This window comes from Lissotriton helveticus, chromosome 5_1 (genome assembly GCF_964261635.1).
Source record: "Lissotriton helveticus chromosome 5_1, aLisHel1.1, whole genome shotgun sequence".
NCBI classification, from domain to species: domain Eukaryota; kingdom Metazoa; phylum Chordata; class Amphibia; order Caudata; family Salamandridae; genus Lissotriton; species Lissotriton helveticus.
Window position 1 is genome coordinate 1,701,558,197 of NC_136065.1, and position 22,290 is coordinate 1,701,580,486.

The 22,290-nt window shown below is 45.2% G+C and overlaps 1 protein-coding gene across 6 annotated transcripts in view; it reads left to right on the forward strand.

The window, feature by feature from the left end:
* Positions 1-22,290, forward strand: part of RNF212B (ring finger protein 212B) — a 1,495,999-nt gene that overhangs the window by 974,029 nt on the left and 499,680 nt on the right. For all 6 annotated transcript variants that reach the window (XM_078641360.1, XM_078641359.1, XM_078641361.1 and 3 more), the window contains one exon: positions 16,936-16,993. In XM_078641360.1, coding sequence (XP_078497486.1) covers positions 16,936-16,993 — 58 coding nt within the window. The remainder of the gene's footprint in view (positions 1-16,935; positions 16,994-22,290) is intronic.

Below are 22,290 nucleotides of genomic sequence, written 5' to 3' on the forward strand. Positions count from 1 at the left end.
CTGGTAGGCACTGGGGGTGGACCCTGGCGCACTCCCTGGGGGCCTCCTTCACCACCTAGTTGCTGCGGCCTGGAGTACCTTCTTTTTTACCTTCTTTGTTATCTGCTAGACGCCTGTATCGTAGCAGAAGTAGCTGCTTCCTGTCCTGATCCCTGTCTCCGGGGCCGCGGCCCATTGCCTGCGGTGCAGAATGCGGTAGCGGAGGAAGCTGCGATGCCTTTACTGGCCCTTCACCTGCACTGAACAGAGAGAGAGTCTGCAGGTGAGCTGAGATGGCTTGTGGTCCCTGCTGAGGCAGTGTCAAAGTTGTGGGATCCTCCTTGCCGGCGTGTGCCTTTCTGATGACTCCCTGGCCCGCTGGGAGGCACAGGACCCGAACTGCGCATCGTGCGAGGCCCTGGTAGTGGGGCGCCGAGATCTCGTCCCTTGTGTCTTGGCTCCAGCCCGGCCCATCGGGGGCTTGGCTGTAATGCCTGTGTGGGTCTCCTTGGGCTCCTCGGACCTGGCTCATAGCCAGACTTTGACTCACTCGACAAGTACTGCCCTGGCTTCGCTCCTCAACGCCTTTCAGCCTCCTCCATTGCTGACTGTGGGGCACCCCTGGAGCGCCTTGTCATGCCTCCTAAAACAAATCAGATACAGATTCTGAGTCGGCTGCGGCTTGCGACAATCCCGTCAACTCCCTCTGGTCGAAAACCACTCCTCAGCCGCAGGACGACTCCAACCCCTCAGCCCTGACATCGGGGAAAGCCCGGTTCAGAAGTGCTGGTCACTCAGGCATTTTTGGTGTCCTTCCTGCAGGAAATCAAGGATGAGTTTGGCTCTCTCCGACAGGACTTTATGGCAGGCTTGCAGGATATCCGCCATGAGGTCACCAAGATTGGAGACAGAGTCGATGACCTTGAGCGCACCATGGATACCAGGGCTGAACACCATGAAAACCTCTGGAAGAGAATGTCTGAGATTGAGGAGCAGCATATTACCTTGCAGCTGAAGCAGGAGGACTTGGAAAACTGCAGTTGACGGGACAACCTGCACATCAGGGGGTTCCGCTGGGGGCAGAGGGCAAAGACATCTTGACATATATGGCTGAACATCTACAAGCCATTGGAGAGAACGAAGAGGCCTCGCCACCTATGCTGGACAGGGCTCACCGGGTCTTCGGTCCTGGCAATCAGCCTGACTTCATCCCTGACATCCTCACCAGAGTCCACTACTATGCTGATAAAGAAGCTATTCTGAAAAAGGTACAGGGGGTTAGTACAGTTTCTTTCAATGGCATCTCCATCCAAATGTTCAGGACCTGGCACCAGGCACACTCCAACGGTGAAAAGATTTCAAGCCTGTCACAGATAAGTTAAGGGAGCTCAACATCAGATACCAATGGGGTCATCCGTTCACCTTGATGTTCACATGGGAGGGCAAAAGGCGAGTCTTGCTCTCACTACAAGATGCGAAACAGCTCCTGCAGCTCCCATCGCCCGATATGGTCCACAGTCACGCTTCCTAAGTACAGACGCCGCTTGCAGGAACTTGTTTCTTTTCAAGCTAAACAGGAGATTATCAGTCATATTCGATCCCTGAGTGGCTCTTCTTCCCCGGCCCGATCATCAGATCACACAGAATGAACATATATTGGCTGCGCCATCTCTTGGACCTACGAGGGGTTGCTTGTGCCTTTAATTAGTCTTAAAGTGCTCCTGGCTCTGGGAAAGAACTCCTTGCTATTGCTAGAGCGGGACTGTAGCCTGCTATATTGCACAACACAGAAAGTGATATTTCACCCTCCTGTGTTGCGTGAATACGCCAGCGGAGGATGTCAGAACCATGGCTACGGCTGATCCTCCAGAGGTTGGCCGGTGGATTAGGGCACCTATTCCTTCCTTTTTGCACATTGCCACTGGACTGTGGTGGCGGAAACCCACAAATTTTTGTGCAAGTACCACCCCCCTACAGAGTCCAGTAGGAGAGTGACTTTTCCGGAATGGCCCGTCAGTGCGACGCTGGGCTGTTCTTGATAGAATCTGGTTGTGATGGGCCCAGTTGGCCACCAGTCTTATACAACGACTATAAAGAAAAAGTAAAAAAAAAAGGTAAAGGATACACCTTTACCGTTCTTTACTTTTTCTTCATAGTTTATTTTTTTCTTCTTTTGGATGTGCTCATAATTGATGTTGAGTTGATGGGATTGCATGCAAATGCTTTGCTGGGTGATACTTGGTATTGTAATGCTGTGTTGCTGTTTTGTGAAGACACTTTTGCTCTACTAGGTGGCAATGTAATCTCAGGGGAAATGCAGGCTTTTGGGGTGGCTGTGAGGGCTGCGGGGGTCGTATTTCCTTTTCACAACCGTTATAATGGGCTCTATTAAATTTCTCTCCCTCAATGCGAAGGGTCTGAACTCCCCAAACAAGAGGCGCCAGGTTTGCCTATATCTTTTGCATCGGGATCCTGACGTCATTTTTATCCAGGAGACTCACCTGCTCCCTAAAGGCATTCGTCTTATGTCCCATCCCAAATATCTCATACAATATTGGGCCTGTTCATCTTCCAAACTGGGGGGGTTGCTATTTTCTTTAAATCCAGCTGGCATGTCATGACTCCCAAAGTTGTGACAGATGAGGGCGTGAAGTTTATTAAGGCACATATGGCTCGGGATGGGTGGTACCTAACCTTTGTTAACATATATGCCCATAATCAGCAACAGGATGCTTTCCTGCGAGTGCATCTCAGGGAGCTCCTACAGTCAGTCACAACCCCGATCGTTCGAGGGGACGATTTTAATTTGGTCTGGGGCCCAGACTGGGACCGTATGGCGCAGACTCATCAAAGCTCGGGGGCGATGCCAGCAGCACTGAGGAACGTCCTCACAGACTTAGGTTTAGTCGATGCATGGCGCCATCTTCATCCGGACTCAAAGGATTACTCTTTTTTCTCCCATTCACACTGGTCATATTCTCGTACAGACTATTTTTTTCTCTCCCTCTCTTTGATCCATGCTCTGTGCGATGCGGAGGTATCTGATATATCCTTATCAGATCATGCTAATGTCATGGTCTCTCTCCAACCCCCTAACCCCCGTAAGGAGTCCGTGCCTCGCTTTTGGGATTCTGTAGATGTGGCGAACATCCAGAAAGAGATTGAGGACTACTTCCTTGCCAACTCCCTCACCGACTCTCCGGAGGACATTCGTTCGGATGCTTTTAAGGTTACTATACGGGGAATCATCACATCTGTATCAATTGCTAGGACCCAGGAGGCTAAACTGGTCGAAACTACTGTCTCTAAAGCCATCACAACGCTGGAATGCAGAGATCATCTTCACCCGTCCCTCTGTTACATGCAGAAACTGGCTGAATTGCGGGGCCCACTGCGTCTGCATCGTATCAACAAAGCAGAGAGACTTCTGCTTCATCTTAAGCAGAAGTTCTACACGGGAGGGGATAAGGTTGGGGCATGCTTGGCACAACGCCTTCAAGCACAGACAGCGAGAGCACACATCGCCAAATGAAAGCGTCCAGATGGCTCATGGGCCATTTTGGAGGTGGATAAAGGCCTGGAACTAGAGGCGTTATATGTGGAACTATATATGAATGCTCCCTGTCCTCCCGGCGCTGTTACTGCCTTTCCTATTTCTTGCCTGTGTGACCCTATTGATCCTTACTTTGGGAAACTGCTGGAAAGCCCCAACACCCACAATGAAATAGCAGAGGCCCTGAAACAACTTCCAATTGGTAGGACCTCAGGCCGGATGGACTACCTGTCACTTTTTACCGGGTCTTCTATCCGCAGCTTCGAGACCATTTGCTTCATATTTTTAATAGCTTCACTGACGCCACGGGTCTCACCCCCTCCATGAATGAAGTGGAGGTGGTACTTATTCCTAAGCCGGGTAAGGATCATTGCCTGCCCACGTCAGACCGCCCCATTGCTCTGCTTATCACTGACGCAAAAATGTATAAAAATTTTTTAGCCAATCGCCTGGAATCCCATCTTCCCAGTCTCATTGGCCTGGACCAGGTGGGTTTTACTCAACATCGCCAGGGAGCGGATAGTATCCGATGGGTTGCCCATCTAGTGGAAAAAGTACGCTATAGAAATATCCCTGCCTGTCTGATATCCCTCGATGTGGAGAAATTCTTCGATCGAGTGGAAGGTTTGCGGAGAGTGGGGCTGTGCCTGGGGATGATCTCCAGATTGATGGCGCCTTATGCGAAACCCTCTACCCGCATACGCTTCAACAGTGTTTCACCATTCCTATCCCCATCTACCGGGGCACTAGGTAGGGATGCCCGCTATCCCCGTATTTGTTTGCCCTGGTTGTGGAACCCCTGGCTATCGCTATTCGTCAAGATCGTAATATCCAAGGCTTCCCAATGGGAGGGTGTGAACAGAAAGCCTCCCTCTTTGCGGATGATCTTCTGCTTTCCATATCCTCTACCTCTACATCCCTCCCGGTGGTGGCCTCCCTTCTGAAGACCTTCGAGATGGCATCAGGATATAGAAGCAATTTTGGAAAATCTCATGCTCTTAACCTTACTCTTTTGGCCTCGGAAATCCAAGCACTGTGCGACCTGATTCCGGTGCAGTGGACAGATGTCTCGATTCGATACCTGGGCCTAGACTTGACCCCTACACTCTCGACCTGGGCTCAATCTAATTGGCCTAAATATAGCAAGGCTATCCGGAAGGAAATCCACAGATGGAAGGGTCTTCCCCTTCCCTGGTTAGGGCGTATTAACACTATCAAAAGGTCCCTCCTCCCCAATGTTCTCTATCTTTTCCAGACCTTTCCCACCCTAATACCACAGGCTGATATTCTTTCCCTACAGCCTGACATTACTAAGTTTATATTAGGAAATCCCCCCCTGCACTTTTCTAACTGGATTCTGAGGTTGCTTCATGACCGGGGTGGACTGGCGTGCCCCAATCTCTTGGAATATTATTGGGCTTGTCACCTTAGGTACATCTCGGAATGAGTGGTTCACGATAGCGAAAAACATTTGTTTCATCTGGACCGGGAGGTGGCTTGTAGGCCTTTGTGGGTCTTGGCCTAACTTCCATGTGGAGTGCGCCGCCTGCAGCGCCTACATAGCCACCCCTACGAAGACGGTATTGGAAATTTGGGACAAACTGGCAGTCCCCAGACGCCTGACGTCATTCCCATCCTCAAATACTCCGATAGCCCGTAACCCGATGTTTCCCCCGGCATTGTAAACCCAGGCATTTGATAAATGGACAGAGGGCGAGTGCCCAGTCATTCAGGACCTTTTTAAGGGTCAGGATTTTCTTACTTTTGAGCAATGCCGGCTAAAATTCCACCTCACAGGGGGGACACGATTGCAATACTACCAACTACGCCACAGGCTTGGCTCCCAGACCTATGTCCAGGGGCTACTAGACGGCTCACTACCTTTGAGTCCCTGGTTCACAAATTTGTGGGGTCGAAGGGCTTGATTTCTAATACATATACTGTTTTACAACACTCCCGGCGCCCCACACCCCATGGATATCAGACGCGATAGGCATCAGACTTAGCAGCAGAAATATCTCCTGAAGAGTGGGCCCCGGCGTGGCGGGATATCCCAAAGACATTCCAGAGCAATCTGCAATGCTAATCGGCCTAACTGTTAATGATGCGCAGGTACTATACCCCAACTCGCTTGCACCAAATGTTTCTAAATTCCCCCCCCCGACCTGCTGGAGATGCAGGGGGATAGAGGTGACTTCCTTCACACATGGTGTTCATGCTCAATAATCACAGTCTTTTGGAAGGAGATCCTCAGCCACATTAAGGAGGTAGTAGGTTTCCCTATTCCTTCTTCCCCGATAGTTACGCTCATAGGCATTAAACCCTCAACACTCACTGCTATGCTGATCCTCCATCTGTTAGGAGCAGCCTGACAGTCAATAGCCCTATTTTGGAAGAAGACGCAGCCTCCCCCTATTGCCACCTGGTTTCTTCGCCTGTGGAACGTTTTAGCTCTTGAATTGGTAACCACCTGCATCACCCACACAGTCACACGCTTCACCCGCATTTGGCAGCCTCTTATACACTACCTTACTGAGACCACGCTCGCTCGTTTGGTTGCTCCCAGACTTCGGGCCTTGCAATTGTTTAAGGATTTTCTTGAACCATACTCTAGAGGCCAGAATCCAGACTCTCCCGAGCGACTCACCTTGGCCTGAACATCTGGCCTGATGACTCCTCAACCCCTGCCTAATGGGCAGTCCTATCTCAGCACATCCCTTTGTTTCTCCTTCTTTTTCCTTTGTGAGGTTTTCATTTTTGGATTTTCTTTTTTTTTCTTCAAAGGGTATTTTTCATGCGTAATTGATGTCAGTTCCCTTTGGCTTTCCTGAGCAGAGGGTCCCCCATGGAACAGGGGAAGAATTTATATGATAAGCTGACATTCACAGTACATCCCCAAAGCTTCCTATGCAACACTGAAGATAGGCTCTTGTCCATCACTCAAGTTAAGGGGGATCTTGCTGTATTCAATTTTTCCCTCCCGCATCTAGGCTTGTTTCTCTCTGCTTCTACTATACTGGGTTACCTGTTACATGAAATAGTGGCGAGGCTCGGGGGATTTTTGTTCCCCTATATTGAGCTACAGTTTGTAATGTAGAGCCTGTTTGCATTTTATTTGGGGTAGATCCTGACGTATGCTTTTACTCAGCCATTGCATTTTGTATAATGGAATGTTGGCTTAATTGATGCTCGTTTTACAGGAACATGAGTCTTCAATTTGTTTGTCTTGTATTACATGTTCTTTATTCAATTAACAGAATTTACAACAAAAAAGGGGGGCGGGGACGGAGTTCATTTTAAATTTCTTTCACACCAAATCTGAGGTTCGAACCTCAAGGTAAAATTTAGCAAAAACTGAACCTTTCCAATTTAATCAATACCAGCGGGCCCTGGTTCAAACTGTATGATCTGTTCACGTTCCGACAACCCACAAATGCATGAACTCGAGGACGGAAAGCGTTAACAATTCTTAATCGCCCCATGCTTTTCTGTAAATCTCCTTAAAATTGATATAATAAAATCCAAATGTGTTAAACAAAGGTTACAAATGTAATGAATATCACACAAAATTGCTGAAAATAACCCTACACTTCCAATACAGCTATTATTGACAAATATCGAATGTCACTGGAGGGTGCTCACGAGCTGCGGCTACGATCAGAACGATCTCGGAACGCCATTCACCGAGCGCGACACGGGCGATCCTGATCCCGCTCCGCTCCCATCATTTGCTGGGGGGGCCGAGGGGGCCCAGGAGAGAGACACGGAGCGAAACCGGAGCGAAAATCACCACCCGGTTCAGCTACACGGAGCAAACCGGGGATACTGCGCTTCAAGACCTGCTAACGGCTCTGCCTGACAGCTTGACCATGCCGGATTGGAGGAGCGGCTGCGGCGTGCAGTGTGGATAGGTGCGAGCTCTGTTTGACCAGGGGCCGAGGGCTGAGCGCTGTGACAATAGCACCCTACTGTCACTGCCACTGCGAGCCTGCTCCACTCTAAGCCCAGCAAGCCGGAAGCCATACGATAAGAGAGGAACAAGACCCCGAGGTCTGAGGTCTAAGGAGGTCTAAGGAGCCAAGTTGCTGCAAAGTGCCGCCTGCTGGTGGTGTGAGCGCTGTGTAAGCGCTGTGAAAACAACACCGCTAAGCAGGGGAGGGGGGATTGTCATTCTCGCCTCATTCTAGCCTCTTGGCCACCCCTAAGAACAGACGGTGGTCCGTGGACTGTGAACGGTGGACTGCGGACCGCGGACTGGGCAATCAAACTGGGCAATCAAACCGCACTTGAAGAGGTAGGGGGCTTGTTTGCTCACAAATACTTTACTGATTCTGAACTTTGGGACGGTGGGTCGGTGGAACAAGGCGGAAAACTACCATACCCATAACCCATTGCACATAGCCCCTAGCCGCGAGGAGAGTTCAGGAGAGTTAATGAGAGTTAACAATTAGATCGGTAATAGACTTGGAAATGGACTTGGATTAAACCGGGATTGGGACACTGGTCAGCACACCCCGCAGATCTGTGGGTTCATATACAATTCAATCTGCCCCTCTGCAGTGCTGCCCATGAGGGCAGCTGTTCAACCGGCTCAACCTGTTGCGTGTCTTTTGCGAGCACCACAATAGCACTCACTGCGCCAACCTGACGGCAGCTGTTCCACCTAAGGATTCAGATGGGCTTGGGAGGTGGTACAGGAAGCAGAGCGGACACGGCAGGGGAGGGAACACATAAAACAAATCAAATAAAAGGGAATGAGGTCGGGGAAAACACGCACAAACCCTCCCAAGAATCCAAGGAGAAAAGCCAAGGCCAAAACCAAATCTCCCGCCGGCTCAGCGGATGGAAACACATTAGCACAGCTAATTCCGCCCGTATATTCGATCTTCAGCAATGTGAATATGAACCACACTGGCAGATTTGCCTTTCTGAAAGATTCTGCAACAGCATTTTACGCACTACCAAATACCCCAACAGGCTTGCAAAAACCAATGTCACCAACTGAAATAAGGCCAGCTGGACCAACAACACAAACAGCACCAAGGACCCCACAGAACGCCCAAATCATGAATACCGTTAAGGCCAACGTAACAGAAGAGACGCATAAGCGCACGAATGCCAGTCTTGTGAAAAACATCTTCCAATTCCAAGCCCAGATACACAAGGAGAATAAAAAGGTTAACAAAATGTATAATACACTCCAAGGGCAAGCACAGGGCAAGTCACCAATAACCCACACAGGATCACCTAACATCTCAGGTGGCCAGTGCGAAGGAAATAAAACAAGCTCTCCACAGGGAAAAAAAAATAAGAATAAACACGACCAAGCTTTATCAACACCACTAATGCCATCAACATCATTAACATCAAACTATGCTATATCCCATGAGCAATCAATAACGGAATGCCACCTAGACCAATTCAACAACGAAGCCTGCCACAATTCAGACACAAGCATGTATGAATTGGTACAAAAGGTGTCTCCACATAGTCATTCAACCCCTAGACCGGACCAAGGTACGAGCCCAGTATTGATTAAATCCCTAAAGACGATAAAGATAAAGGACTTAAATCTCTGCTGGCCAACTCAACCTCCGATCCATAACAAAGGAAGTGCTAAGACACATGGAACCTGCCCCGACAGCCTAACAACTGAAAGTACCCAAGAAGGGCCGAAAACCTGCAGTAATACAATCGCCCCTGGAATTGAGACACAAGAAATAACTGGAAGTAAACTTGAGGAACAAAAAAACCCCAGCAAAGGAACTCATACCGGAAGGACAAACCAAGGAGCAACAGTAACCGGTTGGGGTACTAAAAACCCCTCATTACAGGAGTCGCCAAGCAAAATCATAGTAGATATATCCAGCGGAACGAACCAAGAGGTGGATATCATTCCACTAACAGACTCATTGCACGTGACTCACAGTGATGCCCAGGTAGACTCCTCAATCATAGAAATCTCAAGTGTTTCAGCCGCCCTCAACGCAGCAACAACTAAATCTCCTAAAATACGCCGTGAAACAAGGCATATAACTAAAGAGCAGTACAATGATTTAACACCTTCAAAGCAAGTTTCACATGGACCCTCACCTGGCAGCTACGTTGAAGAACGACCACGGCAAAAAAGAGGTTATGACATTGGCGAAAACCTGGAATCCATAATCACATTACATAGTGCACTAGGGTGCATATTGGAAACTTCAATCAAAACCCTCAATATGCAATCTGATAAACTGGATATTCAAATACACCTAATGAGCACAATGGCGGAATACATAGCTAACGTAAATAAAAAACTAGATGATATGGCCAGCGTTTTCGCGATCATTAAGGACCAGACCCGACCATGGGTACAATCTCAAACCTGCACTTGCCATCCAATATTGGAAAAATTAAAGAATTTGCCATCAATACTTACAGATATACTTCAGGAATGCAAACACGCAAATCGCGGTGACAATAACACCCCAATTGAATGTGACCTCATCTCCTTTGAAGATTTTAAGATTCTTCAAAACGAACATGCGGACCAATCAAAAGATTCAGTAAATCAAATACTAACTGAAAAAAACGCACTACATAAGCTGCAATTGAAACCTGTCGACATAACTGAGGAACCAGAAGTAATCAGCGCAACATCCCTCATCGTACAAAACAATGACCACAAACAACTAGGACCACAATCACTAATCCGAGATGGGTCGAATCAAAATGATCAGAAAGGCCTAACCAAGAGGCAAAAAAAACGGGCAAGGAAGATCAGAAATCAACTGTCAAACTGCCCACCAACCAACAAACAAATATTGAAAACATTCCCTATCTTTAATCAGGCAAAACCCAAACTAAAGCTGGAACCAGGCGCCATAAAGAGGAAACACAATCCATCACTTAAAACACAGACAGGACATACAAACTATAAAGATAACGAGGATAGTCAAATACGACCGTGGACAAGTCCCAAGGCCACATCTCAAGCTACAACAAAAAAAAAGTCGTCACCAATCAAGGGAGTGGGACCGGTTAAAAACTTAGAAGCAGGGAATGCTAGCAATGCGGAACCTTGGAGTGTAACAACCGCTGCAAATATCACTGACAATAGCATGGATCGAGGGTCAGGAGTAGCTACCCATCTAAACAAAACTCAAGATAATCTTCAGGACGAATCCCAAAAAACGGAGTCCGTTCTCAAACAAACATGGTGCACCACTCCCGATGACAAAAGGAATCCCTCAAACAAGGTGGAGCAAATGAATAGATATGATCTACGTAACAAGAAACCTCACTGGGCGGCACTTAAAGATACGAACAAAAATCAAAAATATATCCCCCCCATTTGGGTCACATTTCCAAGCACTAACGCAACCACAGGGAAAAGTATCACCATTCCGCCTGATCACCAAACTCCATGGAAAAGTGACCAAAAGTGTCTTAGGCAAATAAGAACAAAAGCTGATAGTCATAAGGATGACCAACCAAAACTTACAATACACATTGGCACCAACGGTACCCAAGCACACCATGAGACTGCAAATGTGGAAACAATAGGTCAACGTCTTGGACCAGTGATTACATCTAGTGGGCACTACAGAGAACAGGCGGGACCCAACAGATTAGCTCACGAGGCACAAACCACGACAAATAGGCCACTAGCACTAACTCAGAAAGAGACGTACAACCAAATAGGGCAATACCTTCACCTTAATGCAGAGGCTTACAACGATCAGAAATCTGCCACTAATGAAACAGCTCAGATCAGCAGCAAAGTACCCTCTGAGAAGCAGCCAGACACAGCGGGGAAGATATTGTTTATCCCCGGCTACGAGCTCCAAGGAACCCTAGACTACCTAAACCGAGGGAACATTCTCCACCTCATATCTTCCATTCCTAGCCTAACCCACCTAACATCGGCTGACCTATCATCAATCAAATTCATCACGTTAGGAGAGAATGCCTCTAGGGAAGGCACACTTACCACCTGGAGGAGCCTAGAAGTGACAAAAAGCATTCTTGCAGAAGTAAATAAATTTGAAGAGTGGGGAATATCTCTGAAAGAACAATCAAAAAAGGGCTACCCGTCACCATTGCTAAAAAGATCTAGGAAAAGAGAAGACTATACAATCTCGACCACTCATTCAATTCTACACGGTGCCAGGGGGGCAGAAACATCAATTAATAGCTACCAGAGACAAATGCAAGCCATCAACGGCAATTGAATCAATTACGAGGCCGGTAAAAGTGAAGAAAATGTTATAAAACTGCTCTCATGGAACATCGCAGGAGCAAAAATTATCCTAAATCAAAGCAGGAAAACAGCTACCTGGGATCAATACGATATCATAGCGCTGCAGGAAACTTGGTCAACTGAGCCAATCGATGTTCCGGGAAGATTATGTTTCCATGAAAAGGCGATAGTCAGCGCTACGGCCGTGCAAGGGGAGGTCTATCTATTTACGTTTCTACCTCACTAAAAATCAATGTCTCGCAAGTGCCGGCTTCAGCAATGGATATGCAAATCATCAAGCTGGAGAGCACAATCAAATGTGTGCCAAGGACAATTATCCTAATCAATATATACGCCCACCCGAAAAAACAGCAAAAAAAAGATATGTTCCAACATGTAGTTAATGTTGTAACTTCCATCCGCTTAGATCACCCAAGTTGGGAGATAATTGCTACGGGCGACTTTAACTCCAATCTTTTGCATCAATCGGAGGAAGAGGACAATATCTCAGTGGCAAACGAAATCTGGAATGTCGAAGCTCAGGAGATTATACCGCCTGTGAGATCAGACCATTTGGGTAAGCAACTGGTTTGGGACCTGGAACGACTAGATATACGGGTATTAAATGGAAGATCGAAGCACGACAAACCGCCAGCGGCTACATACATAGGTCATAATACAAACTCAACTCTGGACTACACATTAATAACATTGCCCCTAATGAGCATGGTCAAAAAATTTCAAATAATTGGTACTCTAGACAGTGATGACTCCATGCAACACATTGAAATGAAACTAAGCTCCCCCAGGTATACAATGGCTCCAAAAATACCAGGTCAATTATCAATGTTCAACCTGAAGCGGCTTAAGTGGACAAGCGAAACACTATCCCAAATAGCGCTGGATGCCAAGAACCTATTACAAATGGTCATGGCAGAGAATGATCTCTGTTCTGAAACTTGGACCAACTTTCTAGAAAGATTGCCAAAATCAAGCAGCAAGCCCAGGAGGCATAGCAGTCCCACGACCAAACCCAAATTTTCAACAACCACCCTAGTTATGAAGACCCGTCTTCAAAAGCTCACAAGACGGGTACAAGGTTCAAGGACAAAGCAAAGCACCTGGCAAGAAGTTCGGTTGATTAGGAAAGAATACAAAAAGTTAGTATGGAGGGAAAAAAAGAACAAATACAATGACTTTTGGGCCAAATTGATGCATAACATTAAAAAATCAGATTCCAGAGCGTTCTGGATGCAAATCAATGCAATCAACAGAGCAGTACAACCCACAAGCATGACATGCGTACCGGAAAACCTTTGGGTCCAACATATAGTGGATACATTCGCGGTAAAACCATTGGAGCACCAGGCCATGATGACTACAACAACACCTGAAATTACAAGAACTAGGGTAAAAGAAAGCAAATCCTTTTCCAGTCCCAGAGCCACATCTAATGGCAAGGAGGGCCTGGACCAATCAATCTTGTCAATTGACGATCAACAAATATGTTCTATAATAAAGAAAGGCAAGCAAGAGAGCGCACCGGCGCCAAATGGCATTCCGCAGGCGATATACAAAGAGGACCCTGAATTCTGGGCGCGCAAATTTAATCATCTATTCCAGTCCATTAGCAACTCTGGTCGGGTGCCTGAAAGTTGGAGGGGTGCCATCATCAACACCATTTACAAAGGCGGAGATCGGAAAAACCCATCAAATTACCGCTTAATTGCCCTGATTGATGCAGAGGCAAAATACTATGCATCCCTGGTGCTTGCCGATCTGGTACAGTGGTCTGATATGAACAGCAAGGTTCCGTTAAATCAGACCGGGTTCCGTCGCGGAACTGGCACAATGGCTAATGCAATGGCGCTGTGCATGATTGGCGAAAGCAGTCTACTTAACCATCGGGAACTGTATACCTGTTTTGTCGACTTTAAAGCGGCATTCGACCGTGTCAATAGGAATTTGCTATGGTCCAAACTGAAAAAGCAGGGCCTGCCGGAGTCAATCCTAATGCCGATCCTCGACCTGTATAGCAACACCTGGATGCAGGTAAAAATCAACAATGGGCAAAGGCTAACCAGGAAGATACACACCTTTGATGGGTTGAAGCAAGGTTGTGTGCTGGCTCCCCACCTCTTCAATTTATTCATGGCCGATTTAACATCAAGGCTCGATTTGGTCAATGCCCATCCGCCTCGGCTGGGCACGCTTCGTGTAACCCACCTATCTTACGCTGATGATGTGGTCCTATTAAGCCAGACTCGAATAGGCCTGCATCGGCTACTACAGGAGCTGACCCGCTACACAAAACAGAATATGATAGAAATAAACTGTGCGAAAACAAAAACCATGGTCATAACCCGACGCCATAAACCGCCACAAACATTTACCATAGACAATGTCAAACTTGAAGCGGTGGGAAGTTACAAGTATCTCGTGATACTGCTGGATAGGCGTCTTAACTTCCAGGCACAGTTCACCAGCATGGAAAAGAAGGGCATGGCCCTAACGCACGCTTTCGCGAGCTTAGCTACTGAACTCAAGGGTCCTTTGGTCTCACCACTGCTAACAATAATGAAAGCCAAACTTATTCCCACGATAGCTTACGGGAGCATATTGCACCACGGCAAGAGTGCACAACTTTTGGATAAGGTGCAAATGAGAATATATAAGCGCATTTTTGCGCTACCAAGTGAAGCATCCCCGGCCCAGGTTAGACTGGAACTGGGCCTGAAATCTCAAGTGCTACTGAGGAAGTATGAGACCATAAAATTCTGGTATAATGTCTGGATGCACCAAGAGATCATGATCTATCGTACTATGTGGGAAACCATCATCAAATGTCCAAACTCAAATTACGCTAAGTACCTCAGAATTTCATTGGAAACAACAAACCTGATTGAACTCTGGGCAACCAAGCTCCAAGTACCTTTATTCAAACAGGTGGTCAGGAAGGCAGCCATCAAACACTCATTGTTGGATGACAAAATAGCTTTCAGTCTCAGGTCACATGCCTGGATGACTATCCAATCATACAAAAAACTAGTGCCGGCGCATTCCCTGGACCTGACCTTCTCGCCTTATATCAAACATAAATATCTTAATATAAGGCTGGGTAGTTTGCCAACCAACGCCGAGCGTCCTAAGTGGAAGCCCCAAGAAAGTGAAGGGTGCGGGCTATGCGGTGCAGCAAGGCAAGACTTTATCCACCTAATTTGCATCTGCCCGGCTCTCATAGAGGAACGTCGGAAGTGGTTGAAAGCCAAGTTCAAGCAGTTTGGAACACGTACCTGTAGGTCTGCGATTATAAAAACATTATGCACCACAGACCCCCAATTCATTTGTAGATCAATCAAATTTGTCGAACATTTTGAGAAAAAACAAAGATCATAGGCAAAATCTTGAACATGGAAATTGTTACTTTTTACCCCAGAAAGACACTTGTTTTTACTACCAATTTTAATTCTATTATTCTCACATCAGTGTGTTTTTAGTATATTGTCATATCTGTATTTTTGTAATGGTTTTAATTAACTATACAATAAAGTTTCTTACCAGAATGTCACCTGGATCAGACAAATCTGCAACTAAATTGTAATTTTCATATTTACTTGCGTGTTTGCTTCCTGCCCTGGCTTCACCGTGTGACTAAAACTGGGTGATTCTCTGAAACCGTGTTTTATCTTAATATCCTTTTAAGTTTCTCATCTGAGTGCTTAGAAGCAGACTGAATCGAAGTAATATATTCCATGTAAAAGAAACAAGTATTTGCAATGCATTAGGTCTTGCATTACTGAAAGAGTGAGCTATTGGCGTGGCTAATAATAATGCAACACCAATAGCTCAAACTTACAGTAATGCGAGGCCTATTGCATTGCAAATGCTTGTTATACATTGGTGTTGAATTTCCTGTGTCTCATGTATTTCTTCTTCAGCTGTCTGGTGCTGTTTTAACGCTTTACAGTTGTTTCTTTGTGTAAGCCTTGCTGCTCGAAGCCACAGCTACCCAGGGCTGAACTAAAGGGTTTAACAAACGAAACCTACTGGTCCTTAAGGGGTTGGTAGGTGAGGTCACACAACCAGGTAAGAGTGGTGGAGCGGCAGGCCGGGTGGAAGGGGGGGGAAGGGTGTTCGACAGACGACAACGAGGGGAAATTAAATAAATAATTAATTTTCCCTCGTCGTCTGTCGAAATTTTCCTCCCCTACCCGGCCCCACCGCTCTTACCTGCACGGTCCGCGGCTTAGACACCATATAATAAACCCCATTTCCTCACAAAAACTAACATCCTTGTGTGATTGTCTGTAATTACTTAGCTGTATATTGTACAATATGTGCCTTTTTTGTGCAACCTAAAGCGTCTGTTTGTTGCCCCTGTTTCACTAACGGTCTTTCAGTATTTATGATTTAAGGAGGAGTAGTGTCAGTGTGCAGTATGCTTGCAATTTATGTGCACAACGCCCAGCGTGGGAGTAGGACATTGGGATTACCTGTGTCTTCTGGTTCTAAAAAGTCTAGCAGTGCAGCGTGCTCTTCACAGTGATTTTACTACAGATGTAATGCAGCTTCCTGCAACCCTAGCAACGAGGGGGCTCCCAACCCTTCAAGGGGCCCTATTAAGCCAAGGCCAGTTATTATCTTTGAGATATGGGAGACTCAGAGGTCCCTCATCACATTCTGCGGGGGGAGGGGGGAATTTTTCTTTACTCCACTGACACAGGGTGAAGATCAATGGAGACAGCACGCTCAGGCAAGAATTCACCTACTGAACTTTGAGACAAAGGAAATTAATACCCCCATTTCAACTCTCCAGTCCTCAATTTTCCCTCACCTGGCTATAGTGTAAATATGGATATAGTTTATGAGATGTCATTGTTGGATTCCTAAGGGTGGCAGAGCACTTCAGCTCAAAGATTAAACAGTTAAATATTATTCAAATTCCTATTTACCTACCCGTTTTCCACCTAGACTGTGAGTTGTCTGCATGCTCTGGGTTCCGTGCGATGCACCATGTTTCTTGTGAAAATGGTAGTGGTTGCTTGAATAAGTAAAATAATAAATCAGGAGACACAGTATGTGCACAATGCAGGAACGTAGAGTGTATGTTGGCGAAAGAGATTATGTTGACACTCATGTTGTAGTTGGCAAAGATTCTCACAATTATGTTTTTTCCTAGTCGATCTTCGTCCCAGGAGTCGATCCCCTATAGAGTGTCTAGATCTGCCGGTTCTAGTGTAAGTCTGCTTCTCTCTTCTCATTTCTTAACAAGAATCCAGTAATATGTGTATGAATCAAAGGATGCAATAGATGTCGGTGATATCAGGTGATAAGAAAAGCTAATTAATTCACGTATTCTTTCAATTATCCCCAGTTGTATTATCTTTAAATGTATTTATGTATTTATATATTGTTTTCTGTAGCACGTACTCCACCCGTGGGGGTTTCATAGCGCCGAATAAGGTGTTGTAATATTGTGCCCTATAAGTGTTACATTGAAAAACAACAACTAAAGCGGCATCACAACAGTTTACAGGGATGCGCAAATGCCACAATTGCAACAATGTAATGACAGGCAATGTCATTAACCATCCTCATTCAGGTCAACCGACTAAGCTAAGGTACAATGGAGACTGCAACACAGAAAACGTCATTTACACATTTAAGTATCCCTGAGGGCTTCTTTACGTAGGAAAAACCACAAGTAAGATCAAAGTAAGGATCACCGAACATAAGAGTACCATTCAAACCAAGAGCATCAAAACGCATTTTGCTAAACATTGGTTAGAACACAAGCATACCATTGCACAACTCAAATTCACAATTTTAGAAGCATTAACACTCAAGCCTGGGTGTGACAATGGTAGGGTATTAGCCCAGAGGGAAGTGTGGTGGACACAATTCCTACAGACACTTATGCCGGGTGGATTAAATGACCGAATAGAAATGTTGTGTTTTTTATAAGTAACAAGATGCTCTAATGGTGGATCAGAACATCATTTGATTTCAATACATGTTGTTTGGATGATGTTTTCTTTTAAAACACAGGACTGTGTTCCATGCTCTGCATTCAGTTCATAGATTGTGAATATGCAATTTCTGAAGGCAATATTTTGTTTTTAGATCATTTTCTTTTTCAGATACAGGTGTGATGTGGGCACACTCCCGCCACTAATTTCCAAACTACTTTTCTTGGTATTCTTTCTGTGGTACCTTTTTCTAATAATAAACTTTTTTGTTTACTATTTTTTACTATTTTCTGCACTTTTCTGTATTCTACACTGTGAATTTTATTGAATATGCAAGCATTCCACTACACTCTCATATCTTTTGCCGTGTCACTTAGTTTCACACATTTTATTCTTTGCATCATCTATTATGCCCTCGTAACAGGGAGTACTATTCAGAGTTAGGATTTACCATCCAGATAGTTTGTTAGCATACTCCAACATGGCGCATGGCTCTAGTTCCAGTTAGTCCTGTTTCTATTTGCATGAACAACGACGCGCTTCCCAGGGTGGCGAGTTTAGAAGGGATGAGGTACGCCGGAGCATTGATTTCATATTGTGGAGCTGGAGGAACAAGCGGATTTTGAGTTCGCCTTTGTAGCGGTAGTACGCGAGTAGCGCTTAGATTCCATGGAATTCACATATATTCAACTGCGGTGTTTTTACATCTACATGGAGAATTTCACTGCACTGACGGCACGCTTATTGTCGGCATTCGACCGAGTGGGTTGATATCTTTTGTAAGGAATTGGTGAAACAACAGATTGAGCATCACCGAGGTAATCATACACACGAATCTGGAGATTGCTTAGGTCCTCATTACACCGAGTCATGATTTTTATGCACACGCTTTCATTTTTTCATACCCAGGATTAAGAGAGCGAGCAGAATATTGTTCTCTAAGAGCGTGCTCGAGTGTCTCTTATACCAAATAAGTCGACATAGTACTTATCTTTTGCAGTACATGTCTGTTTTTTCAAGAGTCACAATTACAACCACGAGTTGTTTCCCATAGGGGGTTTGGTCTCATATGTCTTCTGAAGCAGTTTCACAGCCGTACTTCTTTTGACCTGCATGGCCGCAGAGTAAGTTTAGTTTATTGTGATCCCCAGTTTAGCATGAACTGAATACTCTCCTAAGCGCGCAGAACTCTAGACTTTAGTGAGTGATAAGACAAATTCTCACTCACCTTAACTTTTATTTTCTAATCACCTCTTCAATCCTGTTCTTTGCACAATTAGCGATTAATAAACAAGGAGTGTTCACTTTTTTCACTGGATGATTCTTCTTCGTATTGCCTTTAGCAAGATGCATATAAGGGTCTATATATCTTTTTTTCACTTAAAACATGCATTGTTTGCAGCATGACGGTGCTCACGCATTGTTTTTCACAAGAATGATTGTTCATTACAGTTATCATTGTTTTCTGTTCTTCACAGTGGCCCCTGAAGAAGGGATTCCATATAATCCCGAAATGCATTGGGCAAGGTCGTGAATATTTGAACTTTGTTTACGGAGTTATTGATGTTGAAGAAATTTTGTATTTTCTCGAAATTATTATTTAATGTTAAGCTTTGATTATTATGTATATTATTGGATTTTGTCATGAAATACAGAGCCCAAGGTATTGGGTTCTAGGACCTAGCTTGTGACAAGGCTACCGGCCATTATGGTCAGAAAAAGCCCAAAAGAAAGAAAAATGTCTTTCTTTTTCTTGAGTCCCCTCACTCACAAGGGTTTCCCCACAGTGACATGCTTCATCATTGGGGCCATCCCAGTTCTCTACGAACTGGGGCGTGCTGCGACTTGCGAAGTTACGTAGGAGCACAATGTTGTGAAGGACTATGTGTGGTGCAATGTGAGGTGGAGTGGATGTTGGTGATTTAAAAATACCGTGCTAGGGGGCCTAAACAATTTTATTCCTGCTCCTAGGTTGGTATGGTTAAAAAATGGGATAGAACACTGTGTACCAGTCTGTAATGGAAATGTAATCAGTGTTTGGTCGACATGTTTCAAGCTTCCCCTAGCTTTTCTTCAGGACCACACAGGGACCAGCCCTGTGTTTGCCACTCCTGTTTGAACGCTAATAGGAAAACAAACTTTTAAGGATAAAAAAAAAGTGAACGCTGCTACTAATAAAAGCATGCGTAAAAATACATATGATTCCTAGTCCTCGCAGTATATCTGTAATATAATAAGGAAAAAACATTAGAGATAAAACCCCCCTCTCATCAGAGTGGGGGTACACACTTCTTCCTTCATGCTGCACGTAAAATATGGGTGGTTGTTTGCTCCATATTGGTGCGTGCAAACTCGCACGGTCCAGTGATTGTGCCTAGAAAAATAATGCACTTGGTAGTCTGTGGCGTGAATTCACACAGAAAAACAACACAGGACTTGATATGACAGTATTAACACACACACATTAATTTTACACACACGACATAGAAGGATAGTTAGTTCTTGAATAATTACTTGTCAATGTGCCTAATAGCACTTCATGGTCTCTGGGGGGGGGGGGCAGTGTCTCCCTTTGAAATAATCCTATCGTGTAAGGATGAAAGGAAAATCAAAATGGCGGTTATAGTTATTTTTCGCTTTTCAAAAAGACTCGGTAAGTGGTATTATGAGCTTTTCCAGACTCGTTTAGACCTTTGTGCATCGCGGGACCTGTAAGGAGAGAAAGTTCACTTACTTCAGACTGGGGGATGCCGAGCTGGAACACCTACTTTGCTTCCCCGCCAGACCGGATCTTAGCATGTCTCTGGCGAGGGACGCTTAAAACACTTCCGCGTTTCGTCTTGCCACGTGTTACTGTCGGCAAGTCTAGACCGCGCTGGTGTTATCAAAAATGGCCGCCGCCTATGGGTAAGTGTGGCGGCCATGTGGTGTTGGGTCGTCGGCGATTAAACATAGAATGGTTGGATTTATAAAGGAAAAACAAAGTCTACGTTAATAACGGTTCCATAGAGATATTTAAATCTGTCATTGGACCCAATGTAATTACTGGAAATTAGATTGCCATTCATAGGAGAGTCGCGCCCCCTGTAATTATCAGGAGTTTTGATTATTATAAGTGGTTTACTGTGAATAAGGTTAGCTATGATCACTGTGTGAAGAGGTTGGAATCTGGTTATATTCCAGTTATGTTCGGTCCTGGTATGCTCATAGTCATTCCATAACAGGTGGAAGTAACAAGTATACAGTGGGGTGGGATTTTGTAACATGGTCATTATGATATGTAAGGCACTTTGGAATAGGTCAGTTGCGTTTGTGGTACGCATGAGGTGGAATCTGTCTATCCAGTACCTTTATGTTGGTTTGGTTCACCAGGATTGAAAATCACTTTTAGTTTGGAAAACCTTATCGTCCCAATCTAGGATGTGTGCCAAGTCACTGGGACTGAACCCTGAGTTATTTAGGGACAGAAGGTGCCCCAAGGTATTTCATCGTTCAGGCCTTGTGTGTCCGTGTGGAGTTTGAATACCCACCGCTGTTCATGTTCATGTAGTGTCCTTTCAAGGTTTTCCTTGTTCTTAATGTTCTCTAACACCACCCACCTGAGGTCATTGGGTGTATGTTGTTTTTCAATGAAGTGGTTTGTAATTCGTGTGGTGGCATGTTTGCATCGTATGTTGCTTCTATGTTCCACAATGCGAGTGCTCACTTTTCTCGTGGTCATTCCCACGTAATGTAAATTACATGTGCAAGTGATCAAGTAGATCACTCCAGTGGTATTGCAGTTGGTAAACTGGCGTAGTTCCCAAGTGGTGTTGTTGTTAAAAGAAACTTGTTTTGTGGCTGTAGTTAAATGGAACACGCTGCAGTTACTGCAGGGGTAGTGCCCTGTTGGTAGAGGATGTAACATGTGAGTGTTGTTTTCTCTAATCCTCGGTCGTGTGTATACCAGATGATTTTTCAGATTCATGCCACATCTGTGACTAAACATTGGTGTGGGTATATTAAGTCCACCACTGTTAAGTATTTTCCAGTGTTTTTTCACTATTTTAGTGACTTGATCAGATGCTGTATTAAACGTGGTGATACATATTGGTCTCTTGGTTTCTGTTTCATTGGTCACTTTCGCTTCGAGAAGGGCTTCCCCATTGTTATTGCCCGCCCTCTTTTTTGCTTTGCTAACCAGTTTCTTTGGGTAATTTTGAGTCCTGAGTTTCTCACTCAGGTCTTTTGCCTGTGTCATGTAGTCTTCTTTGTCTGTACAATTCCTTCTAAGTCGAAGGAATTGTCCGAAAGGGGAGGTTCTGTTTGAGGTGTCTGGGATGGAAACTGTCATATATTAAAAGGCAGTTTCTAGCAGTTGGCTTGAAATGTGTTGTGGTGGCTAGGATGCCTTGTCTGGCCCAGATATTGAGGTCTATGAATATTAGATGAGACCTGCTCATGGTGTGGGTAAATGTCAAGTACCTGTCTTGTGTGTTGAGCCAAAGAAAGAAGCTATTTGCTTCTTCTTCAGTGCCATGCCATATCAATAGAACGTCGTCTATGTACCTTTTCCACATTTTGAC